The sequence below is a fragment of the Lolium perenne genome, chromosome 4, assembly GCF_019359855.2.
Source record: "Lolium perenne isolate Kyuss_39 chromosome 4, Kyuss_2.0, whole genome shotgun sequence".
Lineage (NCBI taxonomy): Eukaryota > Viridiplantae > Streptophyta > Magnoliopsida > Poales > Poaceae > Lolium > Lolium perenne.
Window position 1 is genome coordinate 325,429,530 of NC_067247.2, and position 12,741 is coordinate 325,442,270.

The 12,741-nt window shown below is 48.4% G+C and overlaps 1 protein-coding gene across 1 annotated transcript; it reads left to right on the plus strand.

The window, feature by feature from the left end:
* The first annotated feature begins 224 nt into the window (after positions 1 to 224).
* Positions 225 to 1,805, plus strand: LOC139839283 (uncharacterized). Its single transcript, XM_071829329.1, has 2 exons — positions 225 to 1,563; positions 1,673 to 1,805. Exons 1-2 carry the CDS (start codon positions 302 to 304, stop codon positions 1,797 to 1,799), a joined length of 1,389 nt encoding a protein of 462 aa, XP_071685430.1. The 5' UTR covers positions 225 to 301; the 3' UTR covers positions 1,800 to 1,805.
* Positions 1,806 to 12,741: the final 10,936 nt, after the last annotated feature.

A 12,741-nucleotide genomic window follows, 5' to 3' on the forward strand; every position in this document is an offset into this window, starting at 1 on the left:
GCATCGACACTAGATCACTGCTAGGCGGGCTAGACGAAACATCCGCAGACGCGAGCGGACACTTTGCGCGTCCGATACGCATACTTGTGCCAGGTTTGCGTCACCGCGGATGACTCATTCATTTTGCGTCGCGAAGTGGTACGAGATACATTTTCGGCCCGCAGAGACAAACACTCGGGCACAGTCAGATCGATTTCCTTTCAATTCGAGCCGGACTGGGCCCATATAGCCGGGGAAACGGAAACGGGAACGGGAACGGAGAAACGGATCGAGGTTGCAAATCCAAGAATCCCCGGCCGGAATGTCGACGGAGACGGTGGCTGGAAGGAAGCGCAAAGGCGCCTCCCTGGCACCGCTCGCTCCCGGCAAGCGCCCGGCGCGGGCAAGCGGTGGCTGGGCGTCCCTGCCCACCGACATAGTCTTCCTCGTCCTACGCCGGGTCCTAGCCGGCGGCGACATTGTGGACTACATCGCCTTCCGCGGCGTCTGCTTCTACTGGCGCGCCTGCACTCCCCCGCCGGGCGACCCCACTCTACGGGACCCGCGCCTCCGCCCGCGCGACTGGGTGGCGCTGTGCGACGGCGACGCGGTCCGCCCCGACGACGCCTGCGAGATCCCCTTCTTCAACACGCGCACGGCTAGGCGCATCCGCCTCCACCTGCCGGAGCTCCGGCGCCACAGGATCGTGGGCTTCACCGACGGCCTCGTCATCCTCCTGCACAAGAGCACCAGCAAGGTCCGCGTGCTCCACCCCTTCACGCGCGTCGCCGTCGATCTCCCGCCCCTCGCCCGCGTGTACCGCGAGGAGGTCGGGCGATGGAAGGAACACATGTTCAAGATGACGGCCGTGGTATGCGGTGCGAACTCGGCGAACTCCATCGCCGTGGTGGTCACGTTCGTGGGGAATGTGGTGGTCACGTTCGTGGGGAATGTGGTGGTCGCCGCGGAGCCAGATGATACAGACTGGAAGCTGATCAGTCGAAGGCGTGATGTTTGGAGCATGTTGTCGCTCCACGGAAAGGTCTACGCCGCCTTGTCGCCTTCAAGAGAGATCGTGCAGCTATATCCACCACCGCTCGGCGACGGCGACTCTCAGCTGGTGGTTATTGCTCAAATTCCAAACATGATCGGCGACCACGTCCGTTTCTGCGAGCCTTTCCTGGTGGAGTCTGGTGGACGAATGCTGGTCGCCGACCGGTATCCACCTGCTGCTTCTGAATTAGGAGTAGTAGGCCACTGGCTCTATGAAGTGCACTTGCGAAGCGGCGGCGGCGGCATCAGCAAGCTGACCAGGGTGAAGAGCCTAGGAGATCGCGCGCTGTTCCTCAACACGGATCGATGCCTGTCTGTTTCGGCCAGGAACCTCCCTTCTCTGAGCGGCAATTCCATCTACTTCTATAATATGTTCGTCAGCTCTGTCGTGCTGCACTCGCTCACGACTGGACTGTCGGAGAAATTTGCGGAGCACTGCCAGATACACAACATGGTGGATAGGATTCGCCCCTCTGTGCGCCCGTTCACCAATGCTGATCATCTTCTCACCTACTGCCATCATCTTGAGTGGTAAGTTTCTTTTTTATGGTCACAGTTTCCTTTCTTGCATCCACAGTTCCGCACATCAGTGAATGTTCGTGTGAAGTTCTCATGGTCTTCTCTTCCTCAACATGTGCAGGGCTCAAGGACTCATGTTCCACGAGTACCACCATATACCTGAATCCTTCAAGGAGCTGCTGGAGAGCATCGAGGCAAATGATTCAAAACTGCGCATTCCGACCGTTAGGAGACAGCGAAGAGGTTGAATTTAACTTGATACAGCTAGTGCGCTTTAAGAGTGAGCCAACCTAGTTATCTCTTCTGTGAACAACAATGTGTATAGATTCTGGAAACATATGCTACACGAGAAGTGAGGAAGCGAGTCTGAACTCAACTAGGTTCTGGGAGTAGTTTTTAAGCGTATGTTTGATGAACTGCAGGGTGGTGGATTGGAAGAGTAAGAGCATCTCCAGCCGCGTCCCCCAAAGGGATTTGGGGCGCGCCGGACAGAAAATGCGTTCCAGCCGCGTCCCCCAAAGCCCAGTTTTGTCCGGCGCGCCCCCATTCGGTGTCCGACGCCCCGAGCCCGTTCCCGTCCCACAGGGGACGCACCGGGCACGCCGGACACAACGAAATGAGAGGCGGGGAGTGGCGGGGCCGACCCGTCAGCGGCACAGAAGGCTAAAACCCCGTCGCCTACCTTTGGTCAAGCGGCGTTAATGGCGTCTCTGTTTTCCCAGGCGACGCAGGGACGCGGCTCGTCGTGCATGGCCGCGTGGCAGTTCCCGGGAAGCGGAACCGTTGCATTGGCAACCGCGTCGACGACGCGGCAACCGCCGGAATGGAGTCAGGACTCCTCGGAAGAGCAACCGCTGCACTTTTCGACTTCTGCGCCGCCGTCCCGCGCTCAATATAAAGACCCGTACGTCGGCGCTTTTGGATCTTCACCGGCCGCATCCGACACCTCCAACGACGATGAGCTACATCTCCGAGCTCCCGTCCGACACCTCCAGCGAGGGAAAGCCTGCTGGATGGCGCCATTGGTGGGACAAAGCTTCGACGCCCAGCAGCGGTGACGATTCTCTCCCGCCACTTGACAGCGCGGAGGAATGGCTGGGCGTGGAGGAGGATGCGGAGGAACAAGAGTCAGAGGAGGCGGCGGTGGCCCGTGCGAAGGCGGAGGTGGACGCGAAGGCCAATACCGCCAAGGCCAAGGCGCAGCCGGCGAGCACCGGCGACAACGAGGAGGACTCCGACGCGTCGACCGACACCGCCTCTTCGGAAGAGGTGACGAGCAGGAAGCGCCACCGTGATGACGACGACGAGGCAGGGCCATCATCGAAGAAGAAGAAGAAGTAGTTTAAAATAATTTATATGTAATTTAATTATGTTTTTCGAAGTTTTATATGTATTTTGTTTATGTTGAACCGATTTAAATATTAGTAAAGAGTTTTATTCTATCTATTTAAATTTTGGGGGCGGCGTTTGGGGGACGCGACTGGGGAGCGACGTCCACCAAACGCGGCACCAACGAAATACGTCCCCCAAACGCTCAATCCGGCGCGCTTTGGGGGACGCTTTGGGGGACACGGCTGGAGATGCTCTAACACCGTAACAATTGAGGAATGTAGTAGGGCGAGGTGGTTGTTGTGCTTCTCAGTAGCCTGTACTCGTATTGTTATCCTCCTCATCCGGTGAGAGGATGATGACAGTCTCCTTGTATGGCGCTAGAAGAGTGGGAGCAGGTTCAGCGATGGCGCCGTTTCTGCTGTGTGCATAGGGCGGAGCAGAAAAGTTGAGACTAGGGTGAGCCCTGCATAGTTGTCAAAGGGAACCTAGGGTTCGGGTTCGTCACCGCGTACCATTCTGCAAAAGTTCGACGGCTGTAGAAAAAAAAAAGGAAGAAGTCCATTTTTATTGTTGATTATTCATTGCTAATGGAAATGGATCATATATTTCAGTTAAATGCATGACGATAAGGCAAGCTCATTTTTGTTATGAAACTCATTAGACTATGTTAATTAGATTGAAATAAGCATTCTTATTTTTCAGGCAAGGAAAATTATATATTAATTAGGAAACCTTAAATAAAACTAAGTGTGGAAATGGATCATATATTTCAGTTAAACGCATGACAATGAGGCATGCTCTTTCTTTTATGAAACTCATTATGTGCTTAATTAGCTAGATTGAAAGAGGTGGAAAATGATATCCATCGCAGAAACAATGAACCAGTATTCATATTTTCACACAAGAGAAGGTACATTTATTAGAAAATGCATAGTATAATTGTTTTGGAAAATTTAGGAGGCATCACAAAACAATTATTTTGGGTTTGTTAACAGAAATTCAAGAATTACTGGAAGTAAGTTTACCAGTAGATTTCTCTCTCTTTTTAGAGTGGTTCGCCGCTGCGCCCATGCAACTATAGATACAATGAAAGCAGTTATATCTTAATTTGCAAATTCTTATGGGTGATGTTAAGAAACGAAGAAGAAGATCTTTTTAAATAGAAGAGGGGTGGCCGGTGCCCGGTTGTGCTGATGCGGGCTTCTTAGAGCAACTCTAACAGCTGAAAAACGAGCCGGAACCGTATTTTCCGGCGAGTATACGGGTTCAGGCCAAAAGAGGCCCAGAATGGAGCCCGAACTCGCGGCCTAGCCCGTAAACAGAGTTTGGAGGCCCGAGAAACTCGACGGCCACCCCGTAAAACGGGTCGGGGAGGGGAGTTCGATTTCCAAACCCTACTCCCCTCCACCGCCACAACCAACCTCTCCGACGAGGTATCCACCGCGCTGAAGCGCCGATTCGCCCCAGCTCCGTGACCCCATGGCTTCGCGCGGTAGCTCTCCACGGGGTGGCGTAGGTTTGGGCGGCGGGGGCTCGCCGCCGCGTCCCCCCGTGTTTCGCATGGAGGCGGTGACAAGGGATTAACTTATCAATGCCTACGTATTGTAGACTAGGGTTTAGTCGGAAGTAGAGGGCAAGTAGATCTCGAAGGTTTCAGGCGAAAAGTGCTCGACGATTATGAGAACTAGGGTTGCGTGAAACAATGAGTCGATCCTTTCTTTGTCCCTCGACTCCCCCTTATATAGGAGGCGGAGCCGAGGGATTCGTGGTACACAAGTTACATAGTCCAAGAGGGTTTCTAACCCGTCCCGTAAAATTACAAGTCTATATTTCCTAATACAACTCTAACTTTCCTTAGTACTAACTTGGGCTTCCAAACTTCATATTCTTCGAGTCGTGGGCCTTCGGTAAACCCCGGGTACCATCTTTGGCAGGCCCATTGGGGATGCCTATGTCAGTAGCCCCCGAGATTTTGCTTGAATCGATGAATCAGGGAAAATCTCCAACTTTATAATCATCCAATAACTCTGCCAAGCTTATTACATATCTTTGGATACGCAATTATATACTGTACAGGGATAATGGTAGTTGGGGCTAGTTCATCTGACGGATCAGGTACTAGTTAACTGCTCTAGTGGCAATCCGCAAAAACCTACTTCAAGATCACGTCCCTGGACATGATCTCGGGATACTGGTGTTAACTCGATAGGTGCCGCTTAAGGTCTTACCATCTGTCGAGTCCCAGTCATGTTTTATCGGGTACCTAACGCGTCCGTTAGGATTTTTCTTCGTATCTGTTGATACGGAAAAAAGTAGCAAACCGACGTTAGAGACGGTGCCACGCCGCTCAGAACGGATCTGGGGTCTTACCTTCGCAGTGTTTTGCGGCATTCAGAGATTATTCGCAGCTTTGGCGCTCTGAGAATATATTGTCGAGTGCTTTTTCGGCTGTTGGAATAGCACATTTTATTGAGTCAACGGATGACTTATCTTGTCCTCCCGATGGGAGTATATGTAGAGTTATTTGTATAACTCGAAATATGCTCACTATACTTTTTATAATTTCATCGGGCACGCGAACAGCGTTCCCGATGGGAGTTGCCCCCGAGGCTACAGCCAAGGACTTGTGCTTGGTTGTAGGCTCAACATTTTAACGCCTTATGTCGCCATATTGTCATTCTTTCTCGAGCTTTTATATCTATCAGGTGCGCGACCAGCGCTCCCGACGGGAGTAGCCCCCGAGGCTATGAACAAATGCTTGCCTTTGATCATAGGCTCTTGCCATTTTTATTTTGTCATACTCGAGTTTTTCTTTTTTCCAGAGTAGCCCCCGAGCATTTGATCAAAAACTTTTATTTGATCAAAGGCTCTCGAAATAATCAATAGTCTTTTACTGCCACCAATTTCATTAATCTTCACAGCTGAGTTTTTCTCTTGGCAAAGTGACATCATTACTGACGATAGCCACGATCACTGTATCGGGAAGACGCGAGCACTGGTCTTTCTCTGTCTTGCGGGCCCAAAACCCTCATCAATTTGACACGTCGTGCAAGTGGGGGACACACGTCCTACGCTTTTTCTGGCGCACGCATGATACGTCTCCAACGTATCTATAATTTCTTATGTTCCATGCTTATTTTATGACAATACCTACATGTTTTGTTCACACTTTATATCATTTTGATGCATTTTCCGAAACTAACCTATTAACAAGATGCCGTTCTTGTTTTCTGCTGTTTTTGGTTTTAGAAATCCTACAAAGGAAATATTCTCGGAATCGGACGAAATCAACGCCCAATATCTTATTTTCCCGGAAGCTTCCAGAGCACCGAAGAGGGGCCAGGGGGGAGCCAGGGGGGCCCCACCCCACAAGGCGGCGCGGCCAAGGGGGGGTGTCAACACCCGGATTTTAAGTCCGGATGCCTATTATGTCATACATCGCAATCCCAGGAATATTGTTGTTGCGAGGCATAATAGTTAAGTATCATAGTCATCATTCATTACAAACCATAATGTCTTACAATTGGAATCACATCATCCATATTACACGAATAGTTGATCTATTGATCAACAAACAAACACAAGTTCATAGCGGAAGCGTAAGATACAAGGACTCTCTAGTCCACAGGCCAACGCTTGACGTCGGAAGACTCCTAGTTGTCGTAGGCGTCCTGCTGGTCATCTCCTTGTTCATCTTCATACTCTGGCCATTTGAATAGCCAGGGACAAAGCCGTGAGTACTTCAAGTACTCGCAAACTAATACTAGTGTAAGTGCTAGACATTTCTAGTAAGGTTTGCTAAGCTCTAGTTTAGTTGCATAAAAGCCAATTTTAGTTCACAAGTATTTGAGTAAAATCTTATTCATGTGCTAACTAACTCAAGTGGGAACATTAGTGTCATTCCCACCATTCAAGTAGTGATTTCAATTCAATTCACCACTTCACAATTCATTTCACCATCATTTTCAAGAATTTGACATCGGAAACTGTATGGCCTTTCCAACCGTCCGTAACCGTGGACGCGGCTATTCGAATAGATTGACACTCTGCAGAGGTTGCACACTTGTGCCACAACATTTGATTTCATCCGTCGGGATTACCCCGAATCATCGTAACACAGTACGCGGATCATCAACCATAACCTTTCACTTACAAATCCTAGTATGAGCACCTCTCCCCATGAGCTTGGCCTCCCAGTGAAGACCAACTGTCAACCTGGGAACTGCACAGGACTTGGCCGTACAATTCACCTCAATTCACATCATTTCTCAACAACGGAGGCAGCCTCGGCATAACCCCTATGATGTGTGTTCAGAGGGAACCCATACTAAGATGCATAAATTTCCAGTTAAGCCCTACCCATAATCAGGTATTGTGGGGGTACTCAATATTGGAAAGGTATCGCATTCAAACCAATATCTGTTTTATCAAAAATCACCATCTTCTCTTTGTCATATTCACCTTCAAAAATCTTTCAAATGGAATGCTTCCTCATTCCAAGGTTTCCAAATTCAGTTCAAGTCACATTGTTCCCATCTAGAGTAGTCAAGTTTTAAATAATTAGCACTAGCTCTAATCATGAGGGGTGCTATCTTGCTTTGCTAGTTTGATACTAATTTTACTACTCTAGTAACCATCTTTAACTTAGACCAAATTTAACAATAAAAGTAACTTCTTGAGAAAACAAGTAAAAACTTGTAAGGTAGAAACTTGGGATAGGCTTATGGTAAGAAAAGGTAAGACTAATGGTGCCTTGCCCCAAAGGGCTTTGCACTTTGCAAGAATATTAGCTTGCCTTGGTAGTTCTCAAAGTTCTCCTCCTCCTCTTCTTGGTAGCAACCTTCTTCCTCCGGGTATTCTCCGGTGCTAGCGTCTAAATTTAAATACGAGTATAATCACTCAACTAATTCAATGGCTATTCCAAACATCACACATATTCACACAAACTATTCTAAGCACACAATTAATACAATTTGGGTGCATTGGTGGTGTTGCTTGGGGAGAGATAATTTCCTCTTATTTAATATGTAAATGATAGTTTCCATAGGGTTCTTGAGAAATAATTTTCTCTCATTGAAATCTTCTTAAGATTTAATTTCTCAAATAATCATACATGAATTTATATTGACCTAAGTCAAACATTCATTATCATCATTTGAGAAAATGATTTAAATGAGGTAGACCACCTCATACCATTTAATAATTCTACAAATGATTTAAATCTCCAAGTATTTCATATAAGAGTGTTTGTCCAGGGGTTCAAACATCTCATGAATTCATTTGGGACAAGATTTAAATGAAGTAAAATACTTCCTATGATTTGCATAATAGTTTTGGACAATATCACTTGAGTAAACTAGCCCTATTGTCCATTAATTAAACTATGCCATGATCATGCAAAGTGACCACATCATTTTCTTGCAGAAACAATTAGTGTAAGTCAAATGTGAGCTATTGGAGTTGGAATTAACTTAATATCTATTTTGGTTGATTTTTAATAATTATTTGAGTAGGGAAAAGTCCATGCCTTCTTCTTTTTATCAGATTAATTCTACAACAGATCTTGGGGTGGGACCAGTGGCATGCGGTAGATCTTTTTACTAGCTTTCCAACAATATCAAATTTGTTAAATTTGGCCAAGCCAAATAGATTCTATGAATTTTCAAAGTGGGGTTCAGTATTGAATTTTAATTGAATTAATTAAACTGGATTTGAATTAATCGGGCCGGCGGGAAAAGGAACTGGACCGAAACCAATTCAAAACAGAGAAAACGGCCCAGCAACGCATCTCGTGCGAGTGGGCCTCCTGACAGAGTGGGGGCCACTCGTCAGCGAGTCTTAATAGCCGAATCGGTATGGATTGTTCTGGGCGTTGGATTAAAACCAGATCGGACGAACGACAGTCGTCGTCTTCTCCGGCGAGAGAGGGTTGCTGGCGCGGCGAGGGTAGGGGGTCGGAGGGCTAACCAGGGCTCCCGCGGTGGCTGGCAGTATGCTCGGGGAAGGTGTAGTCGACGACGAAGCTCCTGGTACCGGCGGCGGCTCCTGGAACGGCTTCAATCGATGGCGAGCTTCCGCGGCGTCTGGCGGCAGTGAGGCTTCGATTGGGCGGCGTCAGTGGCTAATGTCGACGGTGGAGTGGCTCTGGCGGTCGAGTGAGAAGAGGGGAAGGTGTTGGTGTGCTCAGATCGACGAGGGGTGGTCTCCTTTTATAGGCGAGCGAGGGTGCTGCGGGGCAGTGGCAAGGTCGACATGCTCGCGGCGATTCCGGCGAGCGGTTGGGCTAGGCGAGGGTGCAGCAGTGATCTACGAGTCCAGGCGAAGCTAATGGAGGCGACAGCACGGTCGGGCGGCGTTGGATGGCGACGCATTGCTTCCATGTCTGGCGGCGGCGTCTACGGGATTTTCTTCGTCGTCTCCGGCGGCGGCGGTCCAGGGTCGGGTTGCGTGCGTTTCTGGCGGGTCTGAGGTGTCACGGCGATGCTCAACGCTTTGCTAGCGGGGCCATAGCGAGCGCGTGCTGGCGAGGCGGCAGGTGGCCAGTGACGTCCACGGCGTGTCCACGCGCGACGCGAGCGGCATCACTGCGCGTTCTGGGCGCGCGTTCTCCGGCGAAGCTACGGTGGCTATGGCGATGCTGTCGGTGCTAGGCGAGGTAGATGAGCACGGTGGCGATGTTTGGCACCAGGGCCAGTGGGAAGGAGAAGGGAGAAGAGAGGTGGCTTGTCGGGGTGGCTCCATGGCCGGCATGGTGTGCATGCTTGCTATGCATGGCCATCCCTAGGGTTGCTGTGGGGCATTGAGTGTGAGAGGGGGCAAGGGAACCAGGTAGGGTAGTTTAGGGCAGGTTAGGGTTAAATAGGACACTATTTGAAATAGTGTCAAATAGTTCCATATTTGTAATTTTGCAATTTTTGTCCAAATTTGAATGAGTTCAAATGGTTGCACAATTTGAAAAGTGTGTGTTTGGTTTAGTTGTAAATGACCAGGGAAGATGAGAGGTGGTGGTGGAATTTTCAAATTCAAAGAATTGCAAAAATCACTAAGTGTGAGATTGTTCCACATAACAAAAAGTGCCAACTTTGGATGAGCATAGTATTTGATCTGAAAAGAATTTGGCATGGTGATCTTTACAAAAAGTGTTCACCTTGATGTGCTCTTGGATGAGGTGTAAAGAGTTGACAAAGTTTAGCTTGAAAAATTTGAATTGCAAGGGCTCAAAGTAGGGATCAGACTAAAAATGGCAGAGTTGACCATTATCATATGTGATCCAAATTTGAGTTTGGAATTCATTTGATTTGTGTTTATTTGATTCCAAAAGTTGTAATAAGTGTTTAGTAACATTATTCAATTAAGGGTGAAGACCAAAATGGTCTAGGGTCAAAATTTATAAAAATGGCATAAGCCATATGTGAGGGTTTTAGGGTTTTTCTTTTATTTGATTTCTTTCTCTTTTGGATTTATTTGGTTGGTGATCTTCTCATGATCACATTAGGGTTTTAGAGTGTAGCACATACACATAATAACAATCATCATGGCATATCACTCAAATGCACAAGTCCTATGCATGGCACTATATGCAATTTTAAAAGTTTTTGTTGGTTTGAAATTTTGCTCTCTGGAATTTTTCTAACTTTCTTTTTATTGAAATTTGGGATGTTACAAACCCTTCCCCCTTACAAAAGATCTCGTCCCGATATCTAAAAGAAAGTTAGGTACTAAGGAGATCAGGGTACTCCTTCTTCATGAAGTCTTCGCGTTCCCAGGTGGCTTCATCTTCAGTATGATTGCTCCATTGTATCTTCAGAAACTTGATGCTTCGGGTGTGGGTGGTTCGGTAAGCTTCCTCCAGGATGCGAATCGGCACTTCGCGGTATGTCAGGTCCTTGTTGATATCCACCGATCGGTGATCGATGTTCTTGAACACCTCGGTCTTCTCAGGGACTTCAAGGCACTTCCGGAGGAGTGAGATGTGAAACACGTCGTGCACAGCCGACATTTCTTCGGGCAACTCCAGTTGATAAGATACTTCGCCTCGGCGACTCAGAACTTTGAAGGGTCCGACATATCGGGGCGCAAGCTTTCCTTTCAGCTGAAACCTCTGCATTCCTTTCAAGGGGGATACCTTGAGATAGACAAAGTCTCCGATCTCGAAGGTCATCTCCCGACGTCTCTTGTCGGCGTAGCTCTTCTGTCTTGATTGCGCTGTCTTGAGGTACTCGCGAATCTTGTGTACTTTCTCTTCGGCTTCACGAAGAACATCTGGGCCAAAAACTTGGCTTTCTCCGACTTCCGACCAGTTCAGGGGGTACGGCATTTCCTTCCGTACAAGGCTTCAAAGGGGGCCATCTGCAGGCTAGCTTGATAGCTGTTGTTGTAAGAGAATTCTGCGTAAGGTAGGCAGTCTTCCCACTTGGATCCATATTCCAGTACACATGCTCTCAGCATGTCCTCCAGTATCTGGTTGACTCTCTCAGTCTGTCCGTAGGTCTCAGGGTGATAGGCGGTGTTGAAATTCAGACGGGTTCCTAGTCCTTTGTGCACCTTCTGCCAGAATCTTGAGGTGAATTGTGATCCTCTATCTGACACTATCGACTTCGGGGTTCCGTGCAGGGAACTATTCTGGAGATGTACAGTTCAGCTAACTTTAGGCCTTGGTATGTGGTCTTGATGGCGATGAAATGGGCTACCTTGGTCAGTCTATCGACAACTACCCATATTGAATCATTGCCTTTGCTGGATTTGGGCAGTCCGGTGATAAAGTCCATTCCCACGGAGTCCCATTTCCATTCTGGAATCTGAAGTGGTTGTAGTAGTCCTGCGGGTCGTTGATGTTCTGCCTTGACTCTCTGACAGATGTCACACTTGGCGATGTAGCTGCCGATTTCTCTCTTCATTCCATGCCACCAGAATTGCTCCTTCAGGTCTTGATACATCTTGGTACCTCCGGGGTGGATTGAGTAAAGGGTGTCATGGGCTTCTTGCAGGATGACTTGCTTCAAGTCTGAGTCCGAGGGTACGCAGAGGCGTTCTTTGTACCAAAGAACTCCGGCTTCATCTACGGTGAATCCAGGGGCTTTTCCTGCGGCTATCTATTTCTTGATTCCGTCGATGCTAGCGTTTCCCTTCTGGGCTTCCTTGATCTGGCTAACCAAGGTGGGTTGGAGTTCTATGCTGGCTAGGAATCCTTCACTAACAAGTTCTAGTCTGAACTGTTCAAACTCTTGATACAGGCTGGGCTGTTCGGTTGCGATCATGGAGTTCAACTGACACGGCAGTCGACTCAAAGCATCCGCTACCACATTGGCCTTGCCGGGGTGGTAGTGAATCTCCATGTCGTAATCCTTGATCAATTCGATCCATCGGCGTTGCCTCATATTCAGCTCCTTCTGGGTGAAGATATATTTCAGGCTCTTGTGGTCGGAGTAGATCTCGCATCGATTACCCATGAGGTAATGACGCCAAACTTTCAAGGCTAGGACCACGGCTGCAAGCTCGAGGTCATGGGTTGGGTAGTTCTGTTCATGTTGCTTCAGTTGTCTTGAAAGGTAGGATACAACTTTGCCTTCTTGTACGATCAAAAAAACTTTGCCTTCTTGCATAAGTACACATCCAAGACCAACCTTGGAGGCGTCGCAATATACGTCAAAGGGCTTGGTGATGTCTGGCATGATCAGGATTGGGGCTGAGGTCAGTCTACTCCTGAGCTGTTGAAAGCTCTCTTCACATTTGTCAGTCCACTCAAACTTCTTGTCCTTCTTTAGCAGTTGGGTCATTGGTCGAGCGATGCTCGAAAAGCCTTCCACAAATCTGCGGTAATATCCGGCTAATCCAAGAAAAGCGCGGACCTCGGTTTGG